Source organism: Schistocerca cancellata, chromosome 5, assembly GCF_023864275.1.
Source record: "Schistocerca cancellata isolate TAMUIC-IGC-003103 chromosome 5, iqSchCanc2.1, whole genome shotgun sequence".
In the NCBI taxonomy this organism is placed as follows: domain Eukaryota; kingdom Metazoa; phylum Arthropoda; class Insecta; order Orthoptera; family Acrididae; genus Schistocerca; species Schistocerca cancellata.
The window spans coordinates 493,801,785-493,818,247 of record NC_064630.1 but is presented as its reverse complement, the minus strand read 5'-3'; the positions used below and the strand labels follow the sequence as shown (position 1 = coordinate 493,818,247).

The 16,463-nt window shown below is 43.1% G+C and overlaps 1 protein-coding gene across 1 annotated transcript in view; it reads left to right on the top strand.

Moving 5' to 3' along the window:
- The window catches only part of LOC126187678 (tryptophan 5-hydroxylase 1), a 245,941-nt gene that overhangs the window by 59,604 nt on the left and 169,874 nt on the right, over positions 1 to 16,463 (top strand). Inside the window, exons 2-3 of the mRNA XM_049928912.1 lie at positions 22 to 150; positions 8,758 to 8,971. Of these exons, the coding sequence (XP_049784869.1) occupies positions 22 to 150; positions 8,758 to 8,971 (343 nt within the window). The remainder of the gene's footprint in view (positions 1 to 21; positions 151 to 8,757; positions 8,972 to 16,463) is intronic.

The window sequence follows — 16,463 nt, the reverse complement described above, 5'->3', positions numbered from 1 at the left end:
AGTCTTTTCTTTTGTTTACAGCGGAGTATCAGCAGAGACGCGGCACCTAACGAGGTGTCAGTGGAGGGCCACAAGGACTCGCTGAGCTCTGTGGTGTTCTCGCTGAAGAACCAAGTGGGAGGCCTCGCCCGCGCGCTGCAGGTCTTCCAGGTGAGTGTACCGCTGCCTTCTGGCCGACGGATGTGACAGCAACATTTACGCAACTGACATACATATTGTAACCACATCCCTGTTTCTGAACTTGCACACTGGTGTAGCAGATGATATACATTCAATGAACTACAGTCATCTCTGTAACTTCAAGAATCTTCGGAATCCACAAAAACAAACTTTGTGGCAATTATGTGCCGACTAAATTTCGGTGGGGCGTCGTGGAAACTCATGACATAAATGGCACAAGGACGCTAGACCACTTAACACCAACACCGACTCAAAGAAAGGCCTCGGCGCTTGTTGGTGACGTCACGTCAGCTAGGCACGGCAAACGCCAGGTCTGTTGCAGGCAGAAACGCCTGGGCGTGCTTATCACTATAAATCTCTTATTTTTGGACAAAATGTTTGGTATTTTTTTGGATTCTGCAGTTTTATTTAGATGAAAGATTTTCGTACTGTCGTAAAGCTACAAATGAAGATCATAGTTCTGTATTACTGAATCCTGTCGAAACAAACGTAGATCAATACGAGAAGACGCTGCCCCATTGCAAGCTTCGGAAATTTTACATTCAAGTAACTATATTTACTTGATCCATTTTGCTATCGAAACTTACCACAACCCCCTTACAATGAACTCGTTTCTTTTATTTATTTATTTATTTTCGTTTGTCATCATCACTGGAAATGTGAACTAATTTACATGTGTAAATGTCCAACTGTTGCCAGTTATTAGATTACAGTCGTTTTCAACGAAAGGGATTCTAAACAGGAAACAAAATAGCTTCATACATCGAAAATACTGCTGAGCCTAAACTTTTTTAAACATGCACATTAGAAAGGATAAATATTCCCCTCTTGCAACTGAAAGGAGAAACTTTATAAGATAAAAAAATTTCATTTTATAAAACAAGTATCTCTCTTTTGCCTCTTCTTCTGTCCCCCACCCCTCCCCCATCGTGTACAATCGCAAGATATTTCATTAACATTCAGTGCTCCTCACCCCAGAGTCAACCAAGATACCTAAAGAAGAACACCAATATGTTCACAGTTCCACGAATTCTGTTGCTGCTGGACCATGAAATTGTTTTTGTATGTCAATCCTTAAAACAGGTGGAAATTTAAGTTCAGACGTACACTATTTGTTAAGAAGTGTAATGGATTGCACAATTAATTGATTGCAGAAATCTCTCAGAACAATGTGTGTTGGTCAACTACCACCAATAGTTTCACATTTTCCTGTGTCAGAGAGGGAGACACCACCATTATGAGTATGCCTGCAACTGACCTGACGTTCGCCGTGGCTAGCTGAGCTGACGACACGAACAAGCGCCAAGGCCTTCCTCTGAGTCGGTGTTGTTAACACACATACAGGAGTCTCGGTGGAGGTCTAAGGTATGGTGATACTGTGCACTTGATACTCAGTATGCGAGTTGTGAAAACAGGGAACGCATTTTAATTACTAGTACGTCGTGATTCACGAAAACTTGTTCCAAGGAAGAAAGGAATGAGGTAAGGAAGCAACATACTGTCGACATCGAAGTCATTAGAGACAAGCACAAACTCTTAATATTCTAAGGATAGGGAAGGAAATAGGCTGTGCCCTTGCAAAAGAAGTATCCCGGCATTTGTCTGGAGCGATTGAGGGACATCACGGAAAACTTACATCTGGACGGTCGGAAACGGATTTGAACCGTCGTCGTACGGAATGCAAGTCTAGTGTACTAATCACTGTGCTGCCTCTTGGGGTAAACGTTGTTTCACGGCAAGGTAGAGTTATATGTGGCAATGAGAGTGCTGTTGAGGCAGCCTAGTGGTTCATGTCACCGCTCGCGAAAAGTAGGAAATTTAGGTATGTGTTCTAGATTGGTAAAAATTTCCATTACTGCAAAGTATTCATTATAATGGACTTCGACGTCTTCTGAACAGGCTTCACCAATATCACTTCATGTCACTGCATCTCACTGAGTTCATCGTCATCGTTACTTGTTTGCCGACCAGATTTCTAATAGAGAGCTCTGTAAAATGTAAACTTTCACGCCCAGAAATGTCACGCTTATTAAAATACTCTGAGCTATTATCCGGTGTTCGAATGTATTTCCGTGAGAAACTTAACGTTCACCTCCATCTGTGGAGGGCATTTTCAAGAGGGCATCATACCCTGATTCATGACTCACTGAGCCATGGTATGAATCAAACCTCCTTAGACTCTAAAAGCTGCCTTGAAGACCCCTTTCGCAGATGGGGACAAAATGACGGGTTTTTCCAAGAGCTTCATTCGGTCTCTACTTAACAGTCCGGAATATTTTAACAGCAAGTAGCAATGATATTTATCCGCGCTAATTCAGCAAGCCACAGTAATTTGAACAACATCATTGAGTCACTGGATCCGACAGTGAGGCGTGTTCGCTGAACATTCAGTTATCTGTATTAGTAAACGTGTAAAACGGAACCGATTTCAGAACCGACAAAAAATTTAATTTTTGGTATTTCATATTTTTATTGACCGAATTCAAAAATTTAAAATACTATCATATTCGTTTCATTAGATTAAAGGTTTAACAAAGTAAAGCAAGTATTCGGATTAGAAACTGTGTATCTCACTTGTCTTGTCAGTGTAAACCACACCGCGAAAATTACCAAGATTAGATTCATCCCGGGTTTGATAAAGAGGGCACTTAGTGACTTCCAGCAAACTTTAAACGTGTAAATAATTCTCAATATCGATTGTGCAAATGTGATTCGAAGTTGCTTTATACAAGGGAGTTGGATTGTTTAATGTATCGGACTTGGAGGGGGTTGCTGGTTAGCTGTAAAAGACAGTTTTGAAAGAGGTAGGCAATGTTTGTGCTCTTATACTATCGAAAATTTAACGATACGTTTTGCACTGATTGTTTCTTTCTTCTTCACTCTTATGATTCCTGTTTGCCGATAAGTGTCATTTACAGTCGGTGTGGATTACTGATAATCCTTTGACTTTATTTCACTTACCATGTCCTAGTGTAGTGGCTCCCAGCTAGGGAGTAGTCAACCCCTTACGGGGTAAAATGACATTTTATGAGCGGTAAAAACAAAAGGATTTGATTAAGTGTTGGAGATGATTATTTCGTAAGACTGTAGTGCTGATAACTTATGTAATTATTAATTTATTTTTTCTCAATTACTAGCATTAACGCGTGTCAAAATTGGTGGACATTATAGCTTGTTAAAAGAATGAACGAGCAACCTTCTCCTCACAAAGTCCATGCACTACACCCACAATATCTACGAGACTGGAGTTGAGACATATCCGTCACATACGCTTAAATATGGCATGAATATGGTGCAGGTCTTACTACATTCGACGCCACATTGGGCGACCTGCGCGCCGGATGGGGATGAAATGATGATGAAGACAACACAACACACAGTCCCTGAGCGGAGAAAATCCCCGACCCAGCCGGGAATCGAACATGGGCCCGTAGGACGGCAATCCGTCACGCTGACCACTCAGTTATCGGGGCGGACAGGTGTTCTATTAATTTTGTATGCTTTACCGCATATTATATAAAAGATATAAAATTAAAAGAACATCTGATAAATTTCTTTGAAGGCTTACAAGTAAAATACAAGGCCGCTGATGAGCATGCGCTCGATATCGATCCGGTTGATTAAAAAATATAAAAAAGAAGCAACCTTGTCATTATACATTGAAACAAAAATGTCTTTCATTAATTATATGGAGGCTGCAAGACACCTTTAATATAAACCATTTCGTGAAAATGCTTTCTCCTAGCTGTAGGTAATTCCTCCAGTTGACCAGAACTTACTTCATTATCGCGAAGTATTTTATATTCCGGGCATCCAAAGCTGTTGAAAGGCATGATTTTAAGAAGAATTCTGTGGTGTCACCGCCAGACACCACACTTGCTAGGTGGTAGCTTAAATCGGCCGCGGTCCATTAGTACATGTCGGACCCGCGTGTCGCCACTGTCAGTACTTGCAGACGTAGCGCCACTACATGGCAGGTCTAGAAAGACGGACTAGCACTCGCCCCAGTTGTACGGACGACATTGCTAGCGACTAGACGTACGAAGCCTTCCTCTCACTTGCCGAGAGACAGTTAGAATAGCCTTCAGCTAAGTCCATGGCTACGACCTAGCAAGGCGCCATTAGCCTTACATAGCAATTGATAATTATCGTCTAAAGCATGTTTCAACAAGAACGATGTATACCAAAAGGATGGATTAAAGTTAAGTAAACAGACATTACGTTCTTTTCTTATTAGCATTCATTGAGCGTCCTGTTTCAGACTTCACGATATTCTGGGTGAGCTTATAGCGTGCATATCGGCCCCCTCAAAATAACAGTGTCGGCTCTTCTGTCGACACATCAAATTCCGCTGACAGTTTGTTTTATTGATACGGAGCCAGTTTCGTGGCCATCGTTCATCAATATAAATTAGACAATAATCACTGAATAATATACGTATCTTGTCTAGGAGCGATGAGTATAGCTATGATCTTTTAACATGTGGGTATATTTTAGATACAACCTTTATTGTCCGCCTGCTTAGCTGGGTGGGAACGTGCTCGTCTCCCATGTAAGAGGGCCCGGGTTCGATTCCCGACCGGGTTGGAGACTTTCCCTGCTCGGGGACTGCGTGTTGTGTTGTCCTCGTCATCATTTCATCCTCATCACTGACACGCAAGTCGCCCAATGTGGCGTCGACTGAAATAAGACTTGCAGTTGCCAACCGAACTTCCCCGGTTGGGGCCTCCCGGCCAAGGATGCCATAGGCTCATTTCCATTTACCACTTTTATTAATTTCAATATCAACCAAGTTGAGGCACTATAAATTACTTTTTACAATGGAGGCTGCACCTAATGATGCGGCTTTAGTCGGGAAATCAGTTGTGTATCGATGAACCCTCTGTCAGGCAGTTAAATGTGATTTGCAGAGTATCTATGTAGAATTAGATATCAATAAAACAAGAATTTTACGAGCTGTCAGTGGAATTCTACTCAACGTCATTACTTCATTAGTCACTTCGCAGCATAACACAATAGCAACTACGTAACTACATTTCTGTATTATTACTATTAATAACATTATTATTATTATTACTAGTGGCAGTGGTCAGGCAACATTGGAAACCTCAAGTCTTCAATTTCTGCCAGTCCAGAAGTAAGAATTCCAGCGATCAAGTAATTTACAGACAGTAAATACAGGGCAGACATTTTAACTTCGTTGATTTTAAAAGTGGCTGCAGAGTTTGAGTGAAGTAGGAAGAGGAGTCGTGGAGAGGAAGCATATCTTATAAAAAGTGGCTACTCTCAATATGGATAGGTACCTTTCTTTTCTCAGTAGAAGTTGTAGACAGCACTCGCGATGCCCTGGGAATTGCTTCATCATTCTGTAAAAAATGGTTGATAGAGGTAAGCCAGTACCAATTTCTCTTTACTTAGTGGTTTAACAGGACGCCTACAAAAACTAAATATAATTTACTTTCGCCATTTTAAAATATAAATTAGTTACCTGACATTGTCAGCAGGAGAGCGATCTCAGAATAATGTAATGTTCTTACTAGAGAAGTTTAACCACATCGCAATAAATATACCGGGCGTCTGTCCTATTGAAAACGAAATGATTTTTAAATCGAATTTTTACGTGCCCATTTGATAGAGTAGCCCGAAATTAGCCTAGTGCGATATTCCTTTTATCGTTATGTATTAACAGGGAGTGTAAAACACGAAGTTAACCAGTACTCCAGCAGCGACTGGGCAGCGCTGCGTGCCTGACGGTAGCAGTCAGCGCGGGCCAGGGCGATGCTGTCGCAGGTGGACACTGGTTATTTCTCGAGTTTCATTGTAGCTGTTAATACACATCCATAAAACAAATATCACACTAGACTAATTGGCGCCGCTCTGTCGAATGGGCACATAAAAACCCCTTTTAAATTTTGTTTGTAACGGGAAACAAACCGACGCATTCTATCTACGCTGGGCACCGCATGAAAGACGTGATGAGCAGCATTTATTTGGGCTGGCCTCAGCTATACGTTGCAAAATCAAATCTACATGTCTCTGCGGAACACCAGCGAAAATGTGGCTCACAACTCTTTGAAGAGATACCCTTAGATACCCTTTATTTCTCTCTCTCTCTCTCTCTCTCTCTATATATATATATATATATATATATATAGAGAGAGAGAGAGAGAGAGAGAGAGAGAGAGAGAGAGAGAATGAGAGAGAGAGAGAGAGAGACTCCAAAAGAAATGCACACTATTTTTTTTAAATCCATCTTTTATTCTACATGCCAGCCGGAGTTGCCGAGCGGTTCTAGGCGCTTCAGTCTGGAACCGCGCGACCGCTACGGTCGCAGGTTCGAATCCTGCCTCGGGCATGGAGGTGTGTGGTGTCCTTAGGTTAGCTAGGTTTAAGTAGTTCTAAGTTCTAGGGGACTGATGACCTCAGCTGTTAAGTCCCATAGTGCTCAGAGCCATTTTTTATTCTACATGTCTGGAAGTTTTTGGAGCCACTGTTTGGCAGCGTGCACAAGGGAGTCATCATCTTCAAACCTTGTTCCTCGAAGAGAGTGTTTCAGTTTCCCAAAGAGATGATAGTCACATGGAGCCAGATCAGGACTGTAAGGCGGGTGTTTCAGTGTTGTCCATCCGAGTTTTGTGATCGCTTCCATGGTTTCTTGACTGACATGTGGGCGTGCATTGTCGTGCAACAGCAAAACATCCTGCTTTTGCCAATGTGGTCGAACACGACTCAGTCGAGCTTTAAGTTTCTTCAGTGTCGTCATATATGCATCAGAATTTGTGGTGGTTCCACTTGGCGCGATGTCCACAAGCAAGAATCCTTAGGAATCGAAAAACACCGTAGCCATAACTTTTCCAGCAGAAGGTGTGGTTTTGAATTTTTTTTTGGGGAGGGGGGGGGGTGAATTTGCATGATGCCACTCCATTGATTGCCTCTTCGTCTCTGGTGAAAAATTATGGCGCCATGTTTCATCACCTGTCACAATTCTTCCAAGAAACTCATCTCCACTATTCTCATACTCTTCCAAAAGTTCGCTGCATACCGTTTTTCTTGTTTCTGTGTGAGCCACTGTCAACATCCTGGGAACCCACCTGGCACAAACCTATTTTAACGCCAACTTTCAGTATTCTGCAAACACTTCCTTCCCCTATCCCAACGTAGTGTGACAATTCGTTCACTGTGATGCGTCTGTCAGCAGTTACCAATTCGTTAACTCTCTGCACATTGTCTGTAGTGTGTGCAGTACGAGGCCTGCCGTTGCGAGGACAATCCTCAAGACTGCCGTGCCCGTTTTCATCACGTAACCTGCTTGCCCACGAACTAACTGTACTGCGATCGACAGCAGCATCTCCATAGTCCTTTTTTAACCTCTTGTGGATCTTTCCCACTATCTCGTTTTCACAGCACAGGAATTCCATGACAGCACGCTGCTTCTGACGAACGTCAAGTGTAGTAGCCATCTTGAAGACATGCTGTGACGGCGTCACTCATGGGAACAGGTCGAACTAATTTTGAAAACAAGCGGGCAGGATGTATCTACACACTCTAAAACTTTCACACATGCAAAATGGAAAAGGTATTTTTACAAAAATAGTGTGCATTTCTTTTGGAGTGACCACAATTTCGGCAAACTAAATTGCTATCTTCAGTTTATTTACGTACAAAGACCATTGCGCCACTATGTAGCGTACGATTTTTAGTCATGGTCATATCTGGAGACAACCCCTTTAAGAAGACGCTCCAGTGTACCGTTATACATAATACAATAATGCATCAGATACATTTGGTTCATAGGATATTGCCTGTTGTGACCGTGTTGACAGTTGACACAGACAACAAGCCTATCCTAAGAACCATATTTATGTGATGCGAAAATTTTTGTGTGTTTGGCACAATCATAATTTAATTGTTTAATGTATAACGCAGCACTGGACCGTCTTCTTCAACAAGTTGTTCCAAGATATACCCAAGGCTAAACGATCGTGCACTACATAGAGTGGCACAGTGGTCTATGTATGTTAATAACATGAAGATGGCAATTTAACTTGCGCAAATCAGTTGCTTACAAATACAGGGAGATTTTTTCCACCCTGTACAAACTCTAGAGATTGATCGATGAGAGATTGCTGAACAGAAAAGGTCTAATGAACTAACGTCCGGGCCGGCCGGTGTGGCGCTTCAGTCTGGAACCGCGCGACTGCTATGGGAGGGAAGGGGGCGAAAAAAATGGCTCAAATGGCTCTAAGCACAATGGGACTGAGGTCATCAGTCCCCTAGACTTGAACTAATTAAACCTAACTAACCTTAGGACATCACACACATCCATGCCCGAGGCAGGATTAGAACCTGCGACCGTAGCAGCCTCGTGGTTCCAGACTGAAGCACCTAGAACCGCTCGGCCACCGCGGCCGGCGAAGGGGGCGAGTTCGGTATTACCAGCACTCAGGGGTAACGGTCACATGAAGGATGGGACTCACTGTTCTAGTAGTATGAGAAATCTGTTTGTCGAATCACGAGTGAAGCAAGCACATCAGAGGATGAGGAGTGCTGACTTGGTTGTCGGGGTCTGCTGCACAGGACCTGGGCGTGAACGTGATCCACATCGAGTCGCGGCCGAGCTCGCGCAAGGACTCGGAGTACGAGATCCTGGTGGACGTGGAGTGCGACGCGCTGCGCATGGAGCAGCTGGTGGCGGCGCTGCGGCGCGAGGTGGCCGCCATCAACCTGGCGCGCTTCGAGCAGGGCGAGGACCTGCCGCCGCCCACGCCGCTCTCCGCCAGCGCCAGCTTCGGTGAGCGGCTGCACTCTGCCTGCATCTCTACTCTACGCCCCACTGTCCAACACAAAACTCACACAAACGGAACATCGCGTCATTTGCCTCGACACAACAAGAACTTAAAACGTACGACCTGATCAAAATTTAATGAACTTTAATATGGTGTGTGTCCATCCTCCGCCTTTATGACGGCTTGAATGCTGGGAACTATGAGGTGACAATGTTTGTGGAGGACTTGCACCCCATTCTTCCTCAAAAGCCTAAACCAGAGAAGATAGTAATGTTGGACACATGGGGTCCGGAGCAGAATCGACGTTCGAACACATCCCAAAGATGTTTGTCTCAGGTGCGGACTCTGGACAGGCCAGTCCACTTCACTACTGTTATTGTTAACAAACCATTGCCTCACTGGTATTGCTTCTCATGCAAATATAAACAGTCATCGTCACTGAAGTGTTCCTTTACTGTATGCAGCACGCAATCTACATCTACATTTATACTCCGCAAGCCACCCAACGGTGTGTGGCGGAGGGCACTTTTTGTGCCACTGTCATTACCTCCCTTTCCTGTTCCAGTCGCGTATGGTTCGCTGAAAGAACGACTGTCGGAAACATTCCGTGCGCGCTCGAATCTCTCTAATTTTACATTCGTGATCTCCTCGGGAGGTATAAGTAGGGGGAAGCAATATGTTCGATATCTCATCCAGAAAAGCACCCTCTCCAAACCTGGACAGCAAGCTACACCGCGATGCAGAGCGCCTCTCTTGCAGAGTCTGCCACTTGAGTTTGCTAAACATCTTCGTAACGCTATCACGCTTACCAGATAATCCTGTGACGAAACGCGTCGCTCTTCTTTGGATCTTCTCTATCTCCTCCATCAACCCGACCTGGTACGGATCCTACACTGATGAGCAGTACTCAGGTACAGGTCGAACGAGTGTTTTGCAAGCCACCTCCTTTGTTGACGAACTACATTTTCTAAGGACTCTTCCAATGAATCTCAACCTGGCACCCGCCTTACCAACAATTAATTTTATATGATCATTCCACTTCAAATCGTTCCGTACGCATACTCCCAGATATTTTACAGAAGTAACTGCTACTAGTGTTTGTTCCGCTATCATATAATCATACAATAAATCATCTTTCTTTATATGTATTCGCAATACATTACATTTGTCTATGATAAGGGTCAGTTGCCACTCCCTGCACCAAGTGCTTATCCGCTGCAGATCTTCCTGCATTTCGCTGCAATTTTCTAGTGTATTCATATACTTCTGCATTTAGCGTTTTCTTAAGAACAACAAGAGGACCACACCACAACCTTTAAAAGCACTCCCATATCACTACGCTATCTCCTCTGTACTTCACTGTTGGCACTACACACGGTGGAAGGCAACGTTTTCCACCCATTCTCCAAACCCGTACCCGTACCATTCCATCGGATTCCCACCCGCTACAGCGTGATTCACAACTCCAAGTCACTTTTTTCCACTCTTACACCACCTCACTCGTCGCTTCGCGTTGACTAAGAAATGAGAGGCTTATGGGGAACTGCTCGGCCACCGTATTTCATTCATTTTAGTTCCCTAAGCACAGGCATTGTGCTAGGTGGACTGCTCATAGTACTTTGGACCGCGCAAGTGATTCCTTCCGCTTATCTCATGCTATTTACAAACCACCCTCACAAATAATCCATGGTCCCTGTATCACCCACAGTCGACATGGGCAGCTTAAGAAGGGTTAAAATGTCCCCGATAAATTTGTTATTCAGGTAACATCCAATACTAGTCTACGTTTGAAGTCACTGAGCTCTCTTGACCGCCCCATTCTCTTGTTACTGCTTCTCTACTGACCACACAATACACCCCCACCTCGTTCCATACTGGCGAGTCCGATTCTAATGTCACCTAGTGACCAATTCCCCTTTACGTAGTGGTGTCCGGGATCGTTTGCTCAGACTGAATACAGGGTAGTCAGAAAAACTGTGGAAAGCTTGCAAGGGTGTTACAGGGGAGGTTATGCTGAGAAATAATTGTTAAGAAAATCGATAAGTTGCGCCGTTTCAGAGTTACACTTCTGGCCATTACAATTGCTACACCAAGAAGAAATGCAGATGATAAACGGGTATTCATTGGACAAATATATTATACTACAACTGACATGTGATTACATTTTCACACAATTTGGGTGCATAGATCCTGAGAAATCAGTACCCAAAACAACCACCTCTGGCCGTAATAACGTCCTTGATACGCCTGGGCATTGAGTCAATCAGAGCTTGCTTCAACACGATACCACAGTTCATCAAGAGTAGTGACTGGCGTATTGTGACGAGCCAGTTGCTCGGCCACCATTGACCAGACGCTTTCAGTTGGTGAGAGATCTGGAGAATGTGCTGGTCAGGGCAGCAGTCGAACATTTTCTGTATCAAGAAAGGCCCGTACAGGACATGCAACATGCGGTCGTGCATTATCCTGCTGAAATGTAGGGTTTCCCAGGGATAGAATGAAGGGTAGAGCCACTGGTCGTAACACATCTGAAATGTAACGTCCACTGTTCAAAGTGCCGTCAATGCGAACGAGAGGTGACCGAGACGTGTAACCAATGGCACCCCATACCATCACGCCGGGTGATACGCCAGTATGGCGATGACGAACACACGCTTCCAACGTGCGTTCACGGCGATGTCGCCCAACACGGATGCGACCATCATGATGCTGTAAACAGAACCTGGATTCATCCGAAAAAATGACGTTTTGCCATTCGCGCACCCAGGTTCGTCGTTGAGTACATCATCGCAGGCGCTCCTGTCTGTGATGATGCAGCGTCAAGGGTAACCGCAGCCATGGTCTCCGAGCTGATAGTCCATGCTGCTGCAAACATCGTCGAACTGTTCGTGCAGATGGTTGTTGTCTTGCAAACGTCCCCATCTGTTGACTCAGGGATCGAAACGTGGCTACATGATTCGTTACAGCCATGCGGATAAGATGCCTGTCATCTCGACTGCTAGTGATACGAGGCCGTTGGGATCCAGCACGGCGTTCCGTATTACCCTCCTGAACCCACAGTTTCTTTATTCTGCTAACAGTCATTGGTTCCCGACCAACGCGAGCAGCAATGTCGCGATTCGATAAACCGCAATCGCGATAGGCTAAAATCCGATCTTTATCAAAGTCTTAAATGTGATGTTACGCATTTCTCCTCCTTACACGAGGCATCACAACAACGTTTCACCAGGCAACACCGGTCAACTGCTGTTCCTGTATGAGAAATCGGTTGGAAACTTTTCTCATGTCAGCACGTTGTAGGTGTCGCCACCGGCGCCAACCTTGTGTGAATTCTCTGAAAAGCTAATTATTTTCATATCACAGCATCTTCTTCCTGTCGGTTAAATTTCGCGTCTGTAGCGCGTCATCTTCGTGGTGTAGCAATTTTAATGGCCAGTAGTGTATTTAGCATTGAAGATAGCCAATCAGTACGCACCGACAGCAGATTCTAACAGTTGCACGCGTTAAAGTGCAGTAATGCACAGATATCTGTCGGTCCGTGAGTAAGCACTTGTTTAAATGCTCATTACCAACTAAAGTGTGCCTTTTTCGGAAGTGATAAATTTAAGCTAGATGAGCAATAGCTATGTTTGTTTGGTTTGAGGCAACTTCTGCTCGCTAATTCTTTTCCTAACACTCCATCCAATGCTCTGATAAACACTGATACAGATACGTTTAATGCAAAGGGAATAACTTTATGTTGATAGTTCTGTCCCGAAAAAAGAAATGCTGTCAGTTTCCTTGATTTTCTTTCTAACGGAATTTGCCAATACCAAGCCGTCAAATGAAGACTTGTCATGTATTTCACACCATAAAACGTCTGAAGCATATCGTCCAAACACTCTGGTCTATCAGTCTCACGCTTCACTATCTTATTTAAATAGCGAGCGTCTATCACAATTCTCACTCCCCCGTCTTTCTTATTGACCAGAACAAGTGGATTATTGTACTGGCTCCTAGATCTTTCAATTATTCCCCGTTCCTCTACATGATTTATTTCTCTCTGTACTGCTTCCTTCCTAGTTAACGGGCTTTGATAGACTGGTCCGAAAAATGGTTCATGATCTACAGTTTCAATTACATATTCAAATTCACGTTCTAAACCAGGCTGCTCTGAAAATAATTCTAATAATTCTATATTACTGGCTAAAATATTCTACAATTCCCTTTTCTGTTCTACTTATATTCCCCAAACCTTTTCCACTATGGCGTTCATTTCATCATCAGATGGGTTCAATTTACTCAACTTTCTAACACGATAATGCTCGGCTCCTTCACCCAGACCTGCACACCTTAGTACATTGGTAACTTAAGTATTCGTAAATTAACTTCACTCCTTTCACCAGTTTCTACTACTTCATCAAAATACACATTTATCTTCTCTTCTCCCACTGAACAAATCATTTCCTTCCTATCACAGTCAATAATTACTTATTGCTTAGTCATCCAAGCCATAACTGCAATTATTTCAGTACTTGGGAACCACTAAGAAATCGTGCTCAAACAAGGCATTTTTAATAATCATTTGTAACAACACCTGAGATATTATTTGTTTACTACGACTACCAGTAGCACCTATTATCTTCACGCCCTCAACTGGCATCGCGACTATTTCACGTTCATTCTTAATATGTTCATAAAATGACTGGGAACACACACTAATCGAGACTACCAGTATCGATTAATGTCTGAGTTCCTACACCATGTACATTTACCAGGATCATGATCTGTTCACATCGTCTAGACTCATCACCTCTGTCTTCCCATAATAAATCCTGTTCCACAGAATACCATCCAGCTCAACTATTTCATCCGGTGGATTTTTCTACCTTCTACTACTATCTTCTTCTGTTGGAAATAAAACATGTTTTATTTCCACAGTATCTGTTGCATCGTCCAGCTGACTTACGTCATCTGAACACAATACTTCTGCCCTAACTTGGTACGCATTAGAATCTTCGTTTCGCTCACTAACCTCATCCAGTTATCAAAACAAACATACACTTGCCCCATACCACAGTTTCCGGCTGCCTTTTCTAATCCGCTGACTTCGTGGTGTTCGGTAATGGCATCCACAAATACATTATTATTATGCACCTCACGTGCCCCACATTCTTTATTATGTTCAAAAAATGGTTCAGATGGCTCTAAGCACTATGGGACTTAAGATCTGAGGTCATCAGTCTCCTAGACTACTTAAACCTAACTAATCTAAGGACATCACATACACCCATGCCCGAGGCAGGATTCTAACACGCTACCGTAGCAGCAGCGCAGTTCCGGACTGAAGCGCCTAGAACCTCTCGACCACAGCGGCCGGCTTATTATGTTCACATATCTCATCAACATTATCTGCTTTACGTAACACCTCTTTCAAATTATTTGCCCCTTTAGTCTCACAAACAAAATACTCATCTTCATTACTCATCACCTCCTCATTACTTTCCGTAAAATATACGCTACTCTCTTCTTTCTTCCATTCCTCCAGAACATCGTACATACAGTAATACTTAACTGCGTCAACCATTCCTTATCCTCAATTATTTCAGCTTCATTTACCGAGACAACTTGCGTATTCGCTACCAGAAGATGCGCTAAACTCTGTGCAGCGGTACTGGCTGTACTCGCACGACTAGTCACTCAAACAACATTTGTGATTTCGCTTGCTAATACAGCTGATTCGACCAGAGTCCAAATCGCGACATTTTTGCATCGTTTTTCATCCTCGCTGTTTCCAGCATACACTTCAATTTGTTTAAATTCGTTACTCGTTTTTCTTCCCTTTGCGTCGTCATAGTTGCGGCGGTAATACGGCCTCTGATGCAGACGGGGTCTCAAAAAGCGATCAGCTGCAGAAAGACCCGCAACTGTTGCGGACCCCCGTTTTCCACACTATCATTGCCATGGTGGTTACAATTATAGTCCCTTCTACCACCGCGAAAACCTCTGCCGCGTCTTCCTCTATCAACATATGTCGATCTCACATTGTAATCACTATTTAAGTTTCCGTTTTGTCTTTTTTGATTATTTTGACCTCGTCGATCGTAATATTTACTATTTCCGTTCTGATTATAGCTGCTGTTGTGGTGACTGTACTGGCGATTCTCGTCATCACGGTATAACACATCTAGATCTCCCACCTTATTCAAAAACGCTGTTTTGCTACAGTCACCAATTATGCAGCGACGGACACTACGTATCAATTTGCCCCGCAGTATGTCCAACATTCTCTTTTCGGTTATGTGTCCTTTTGCATGCTCGACGTTTTTACACGTATCCTCGCAATGATTTTTCATATTTGAGTCTCTGCTGGCACAATACGGAGGAGCATACGTAAATTCCGTAATTACTTCCTCCTGTTTACTGGTTGACCAGTATTCGTCTTCAAATCGTTTTAAGAATTCGTCAAGCGTTTCGTAACCTCTCAGGGAGCGAACTGCCCAACTATCTACGTCACTACTCAGTCATGTACTGGCAATCCTGACGCGAATTTCTTCTGGCAATTCTTTCGGAATTAACGACTTACATTTGTCCACGAATACAACTGGATTACTACTACCTTTCGGATCAAATTTATCAATCTCACTGCTTATTTGGCTCTGGCATGTCCCTCCTACAACGTAAGTGGCGATTAGATTTCTTGCGTTCTCCAGATTTTTAATACGCTCATTTATGTCACCCACATCTTTGTCTTTTATTTCAGAAAACTTATCATTAACATCCGTTTCCAGCGCCTGAAGTTTGACCTTAACACTTACAATTTGGCCATTCAAAGTACCAACCGAATTTTTAAAGTCAGAACGGATTGTTGCTATTTCGCGGTTTACCTTTTTGTTAACTTTTCCATTGATCTCGTCCGTTCTCAAACCGATATCAGGTTTCAGTTGATTTTCGATATATTCGCATTTTGCAGCCACTAAGTAGCCCACTTGTTGTTGCATGTTGTCTTTGATTCTTTTGATTTCGTCCGTAAGAAGTTTTGTCATATCTTTCCTGTCGTTAGTAAATTTAGTATCTAAGTCATTTATTTCTTGTTTGAAATTTCTATTTCACTTCTCAAGGCAGCTATTTCCTCTTTTAGAGAACTTATCTCACTACTTGCGGTCATCGTCACTGAACTAATTTCATTGCTTACTGAATTCATGATTTCGCTTTTTACAGAGCTAATCTCACCCTTTTTATTGGTTATAGTATGGCAAGAAGATCAACCTGTGCCATATTTTACCGTTAAATGAAGCCACTCGACAAACCAACAGCATCATAAAGTGAAGTAAGATGCAGAATTTTTATAACTAGAAATGTAATAGGCTGACCAGCGTAGTTGGAATTTTATTGCTTAAATAACATTTTTTTCGTGCATACTGTCACGTAAATAGTTTTCCTACCATCCAAGTAGTATCCATCCTATCCCTTTGTATGAACCGAGATAATCAGAAATTAACTGAATATGAAATGGAC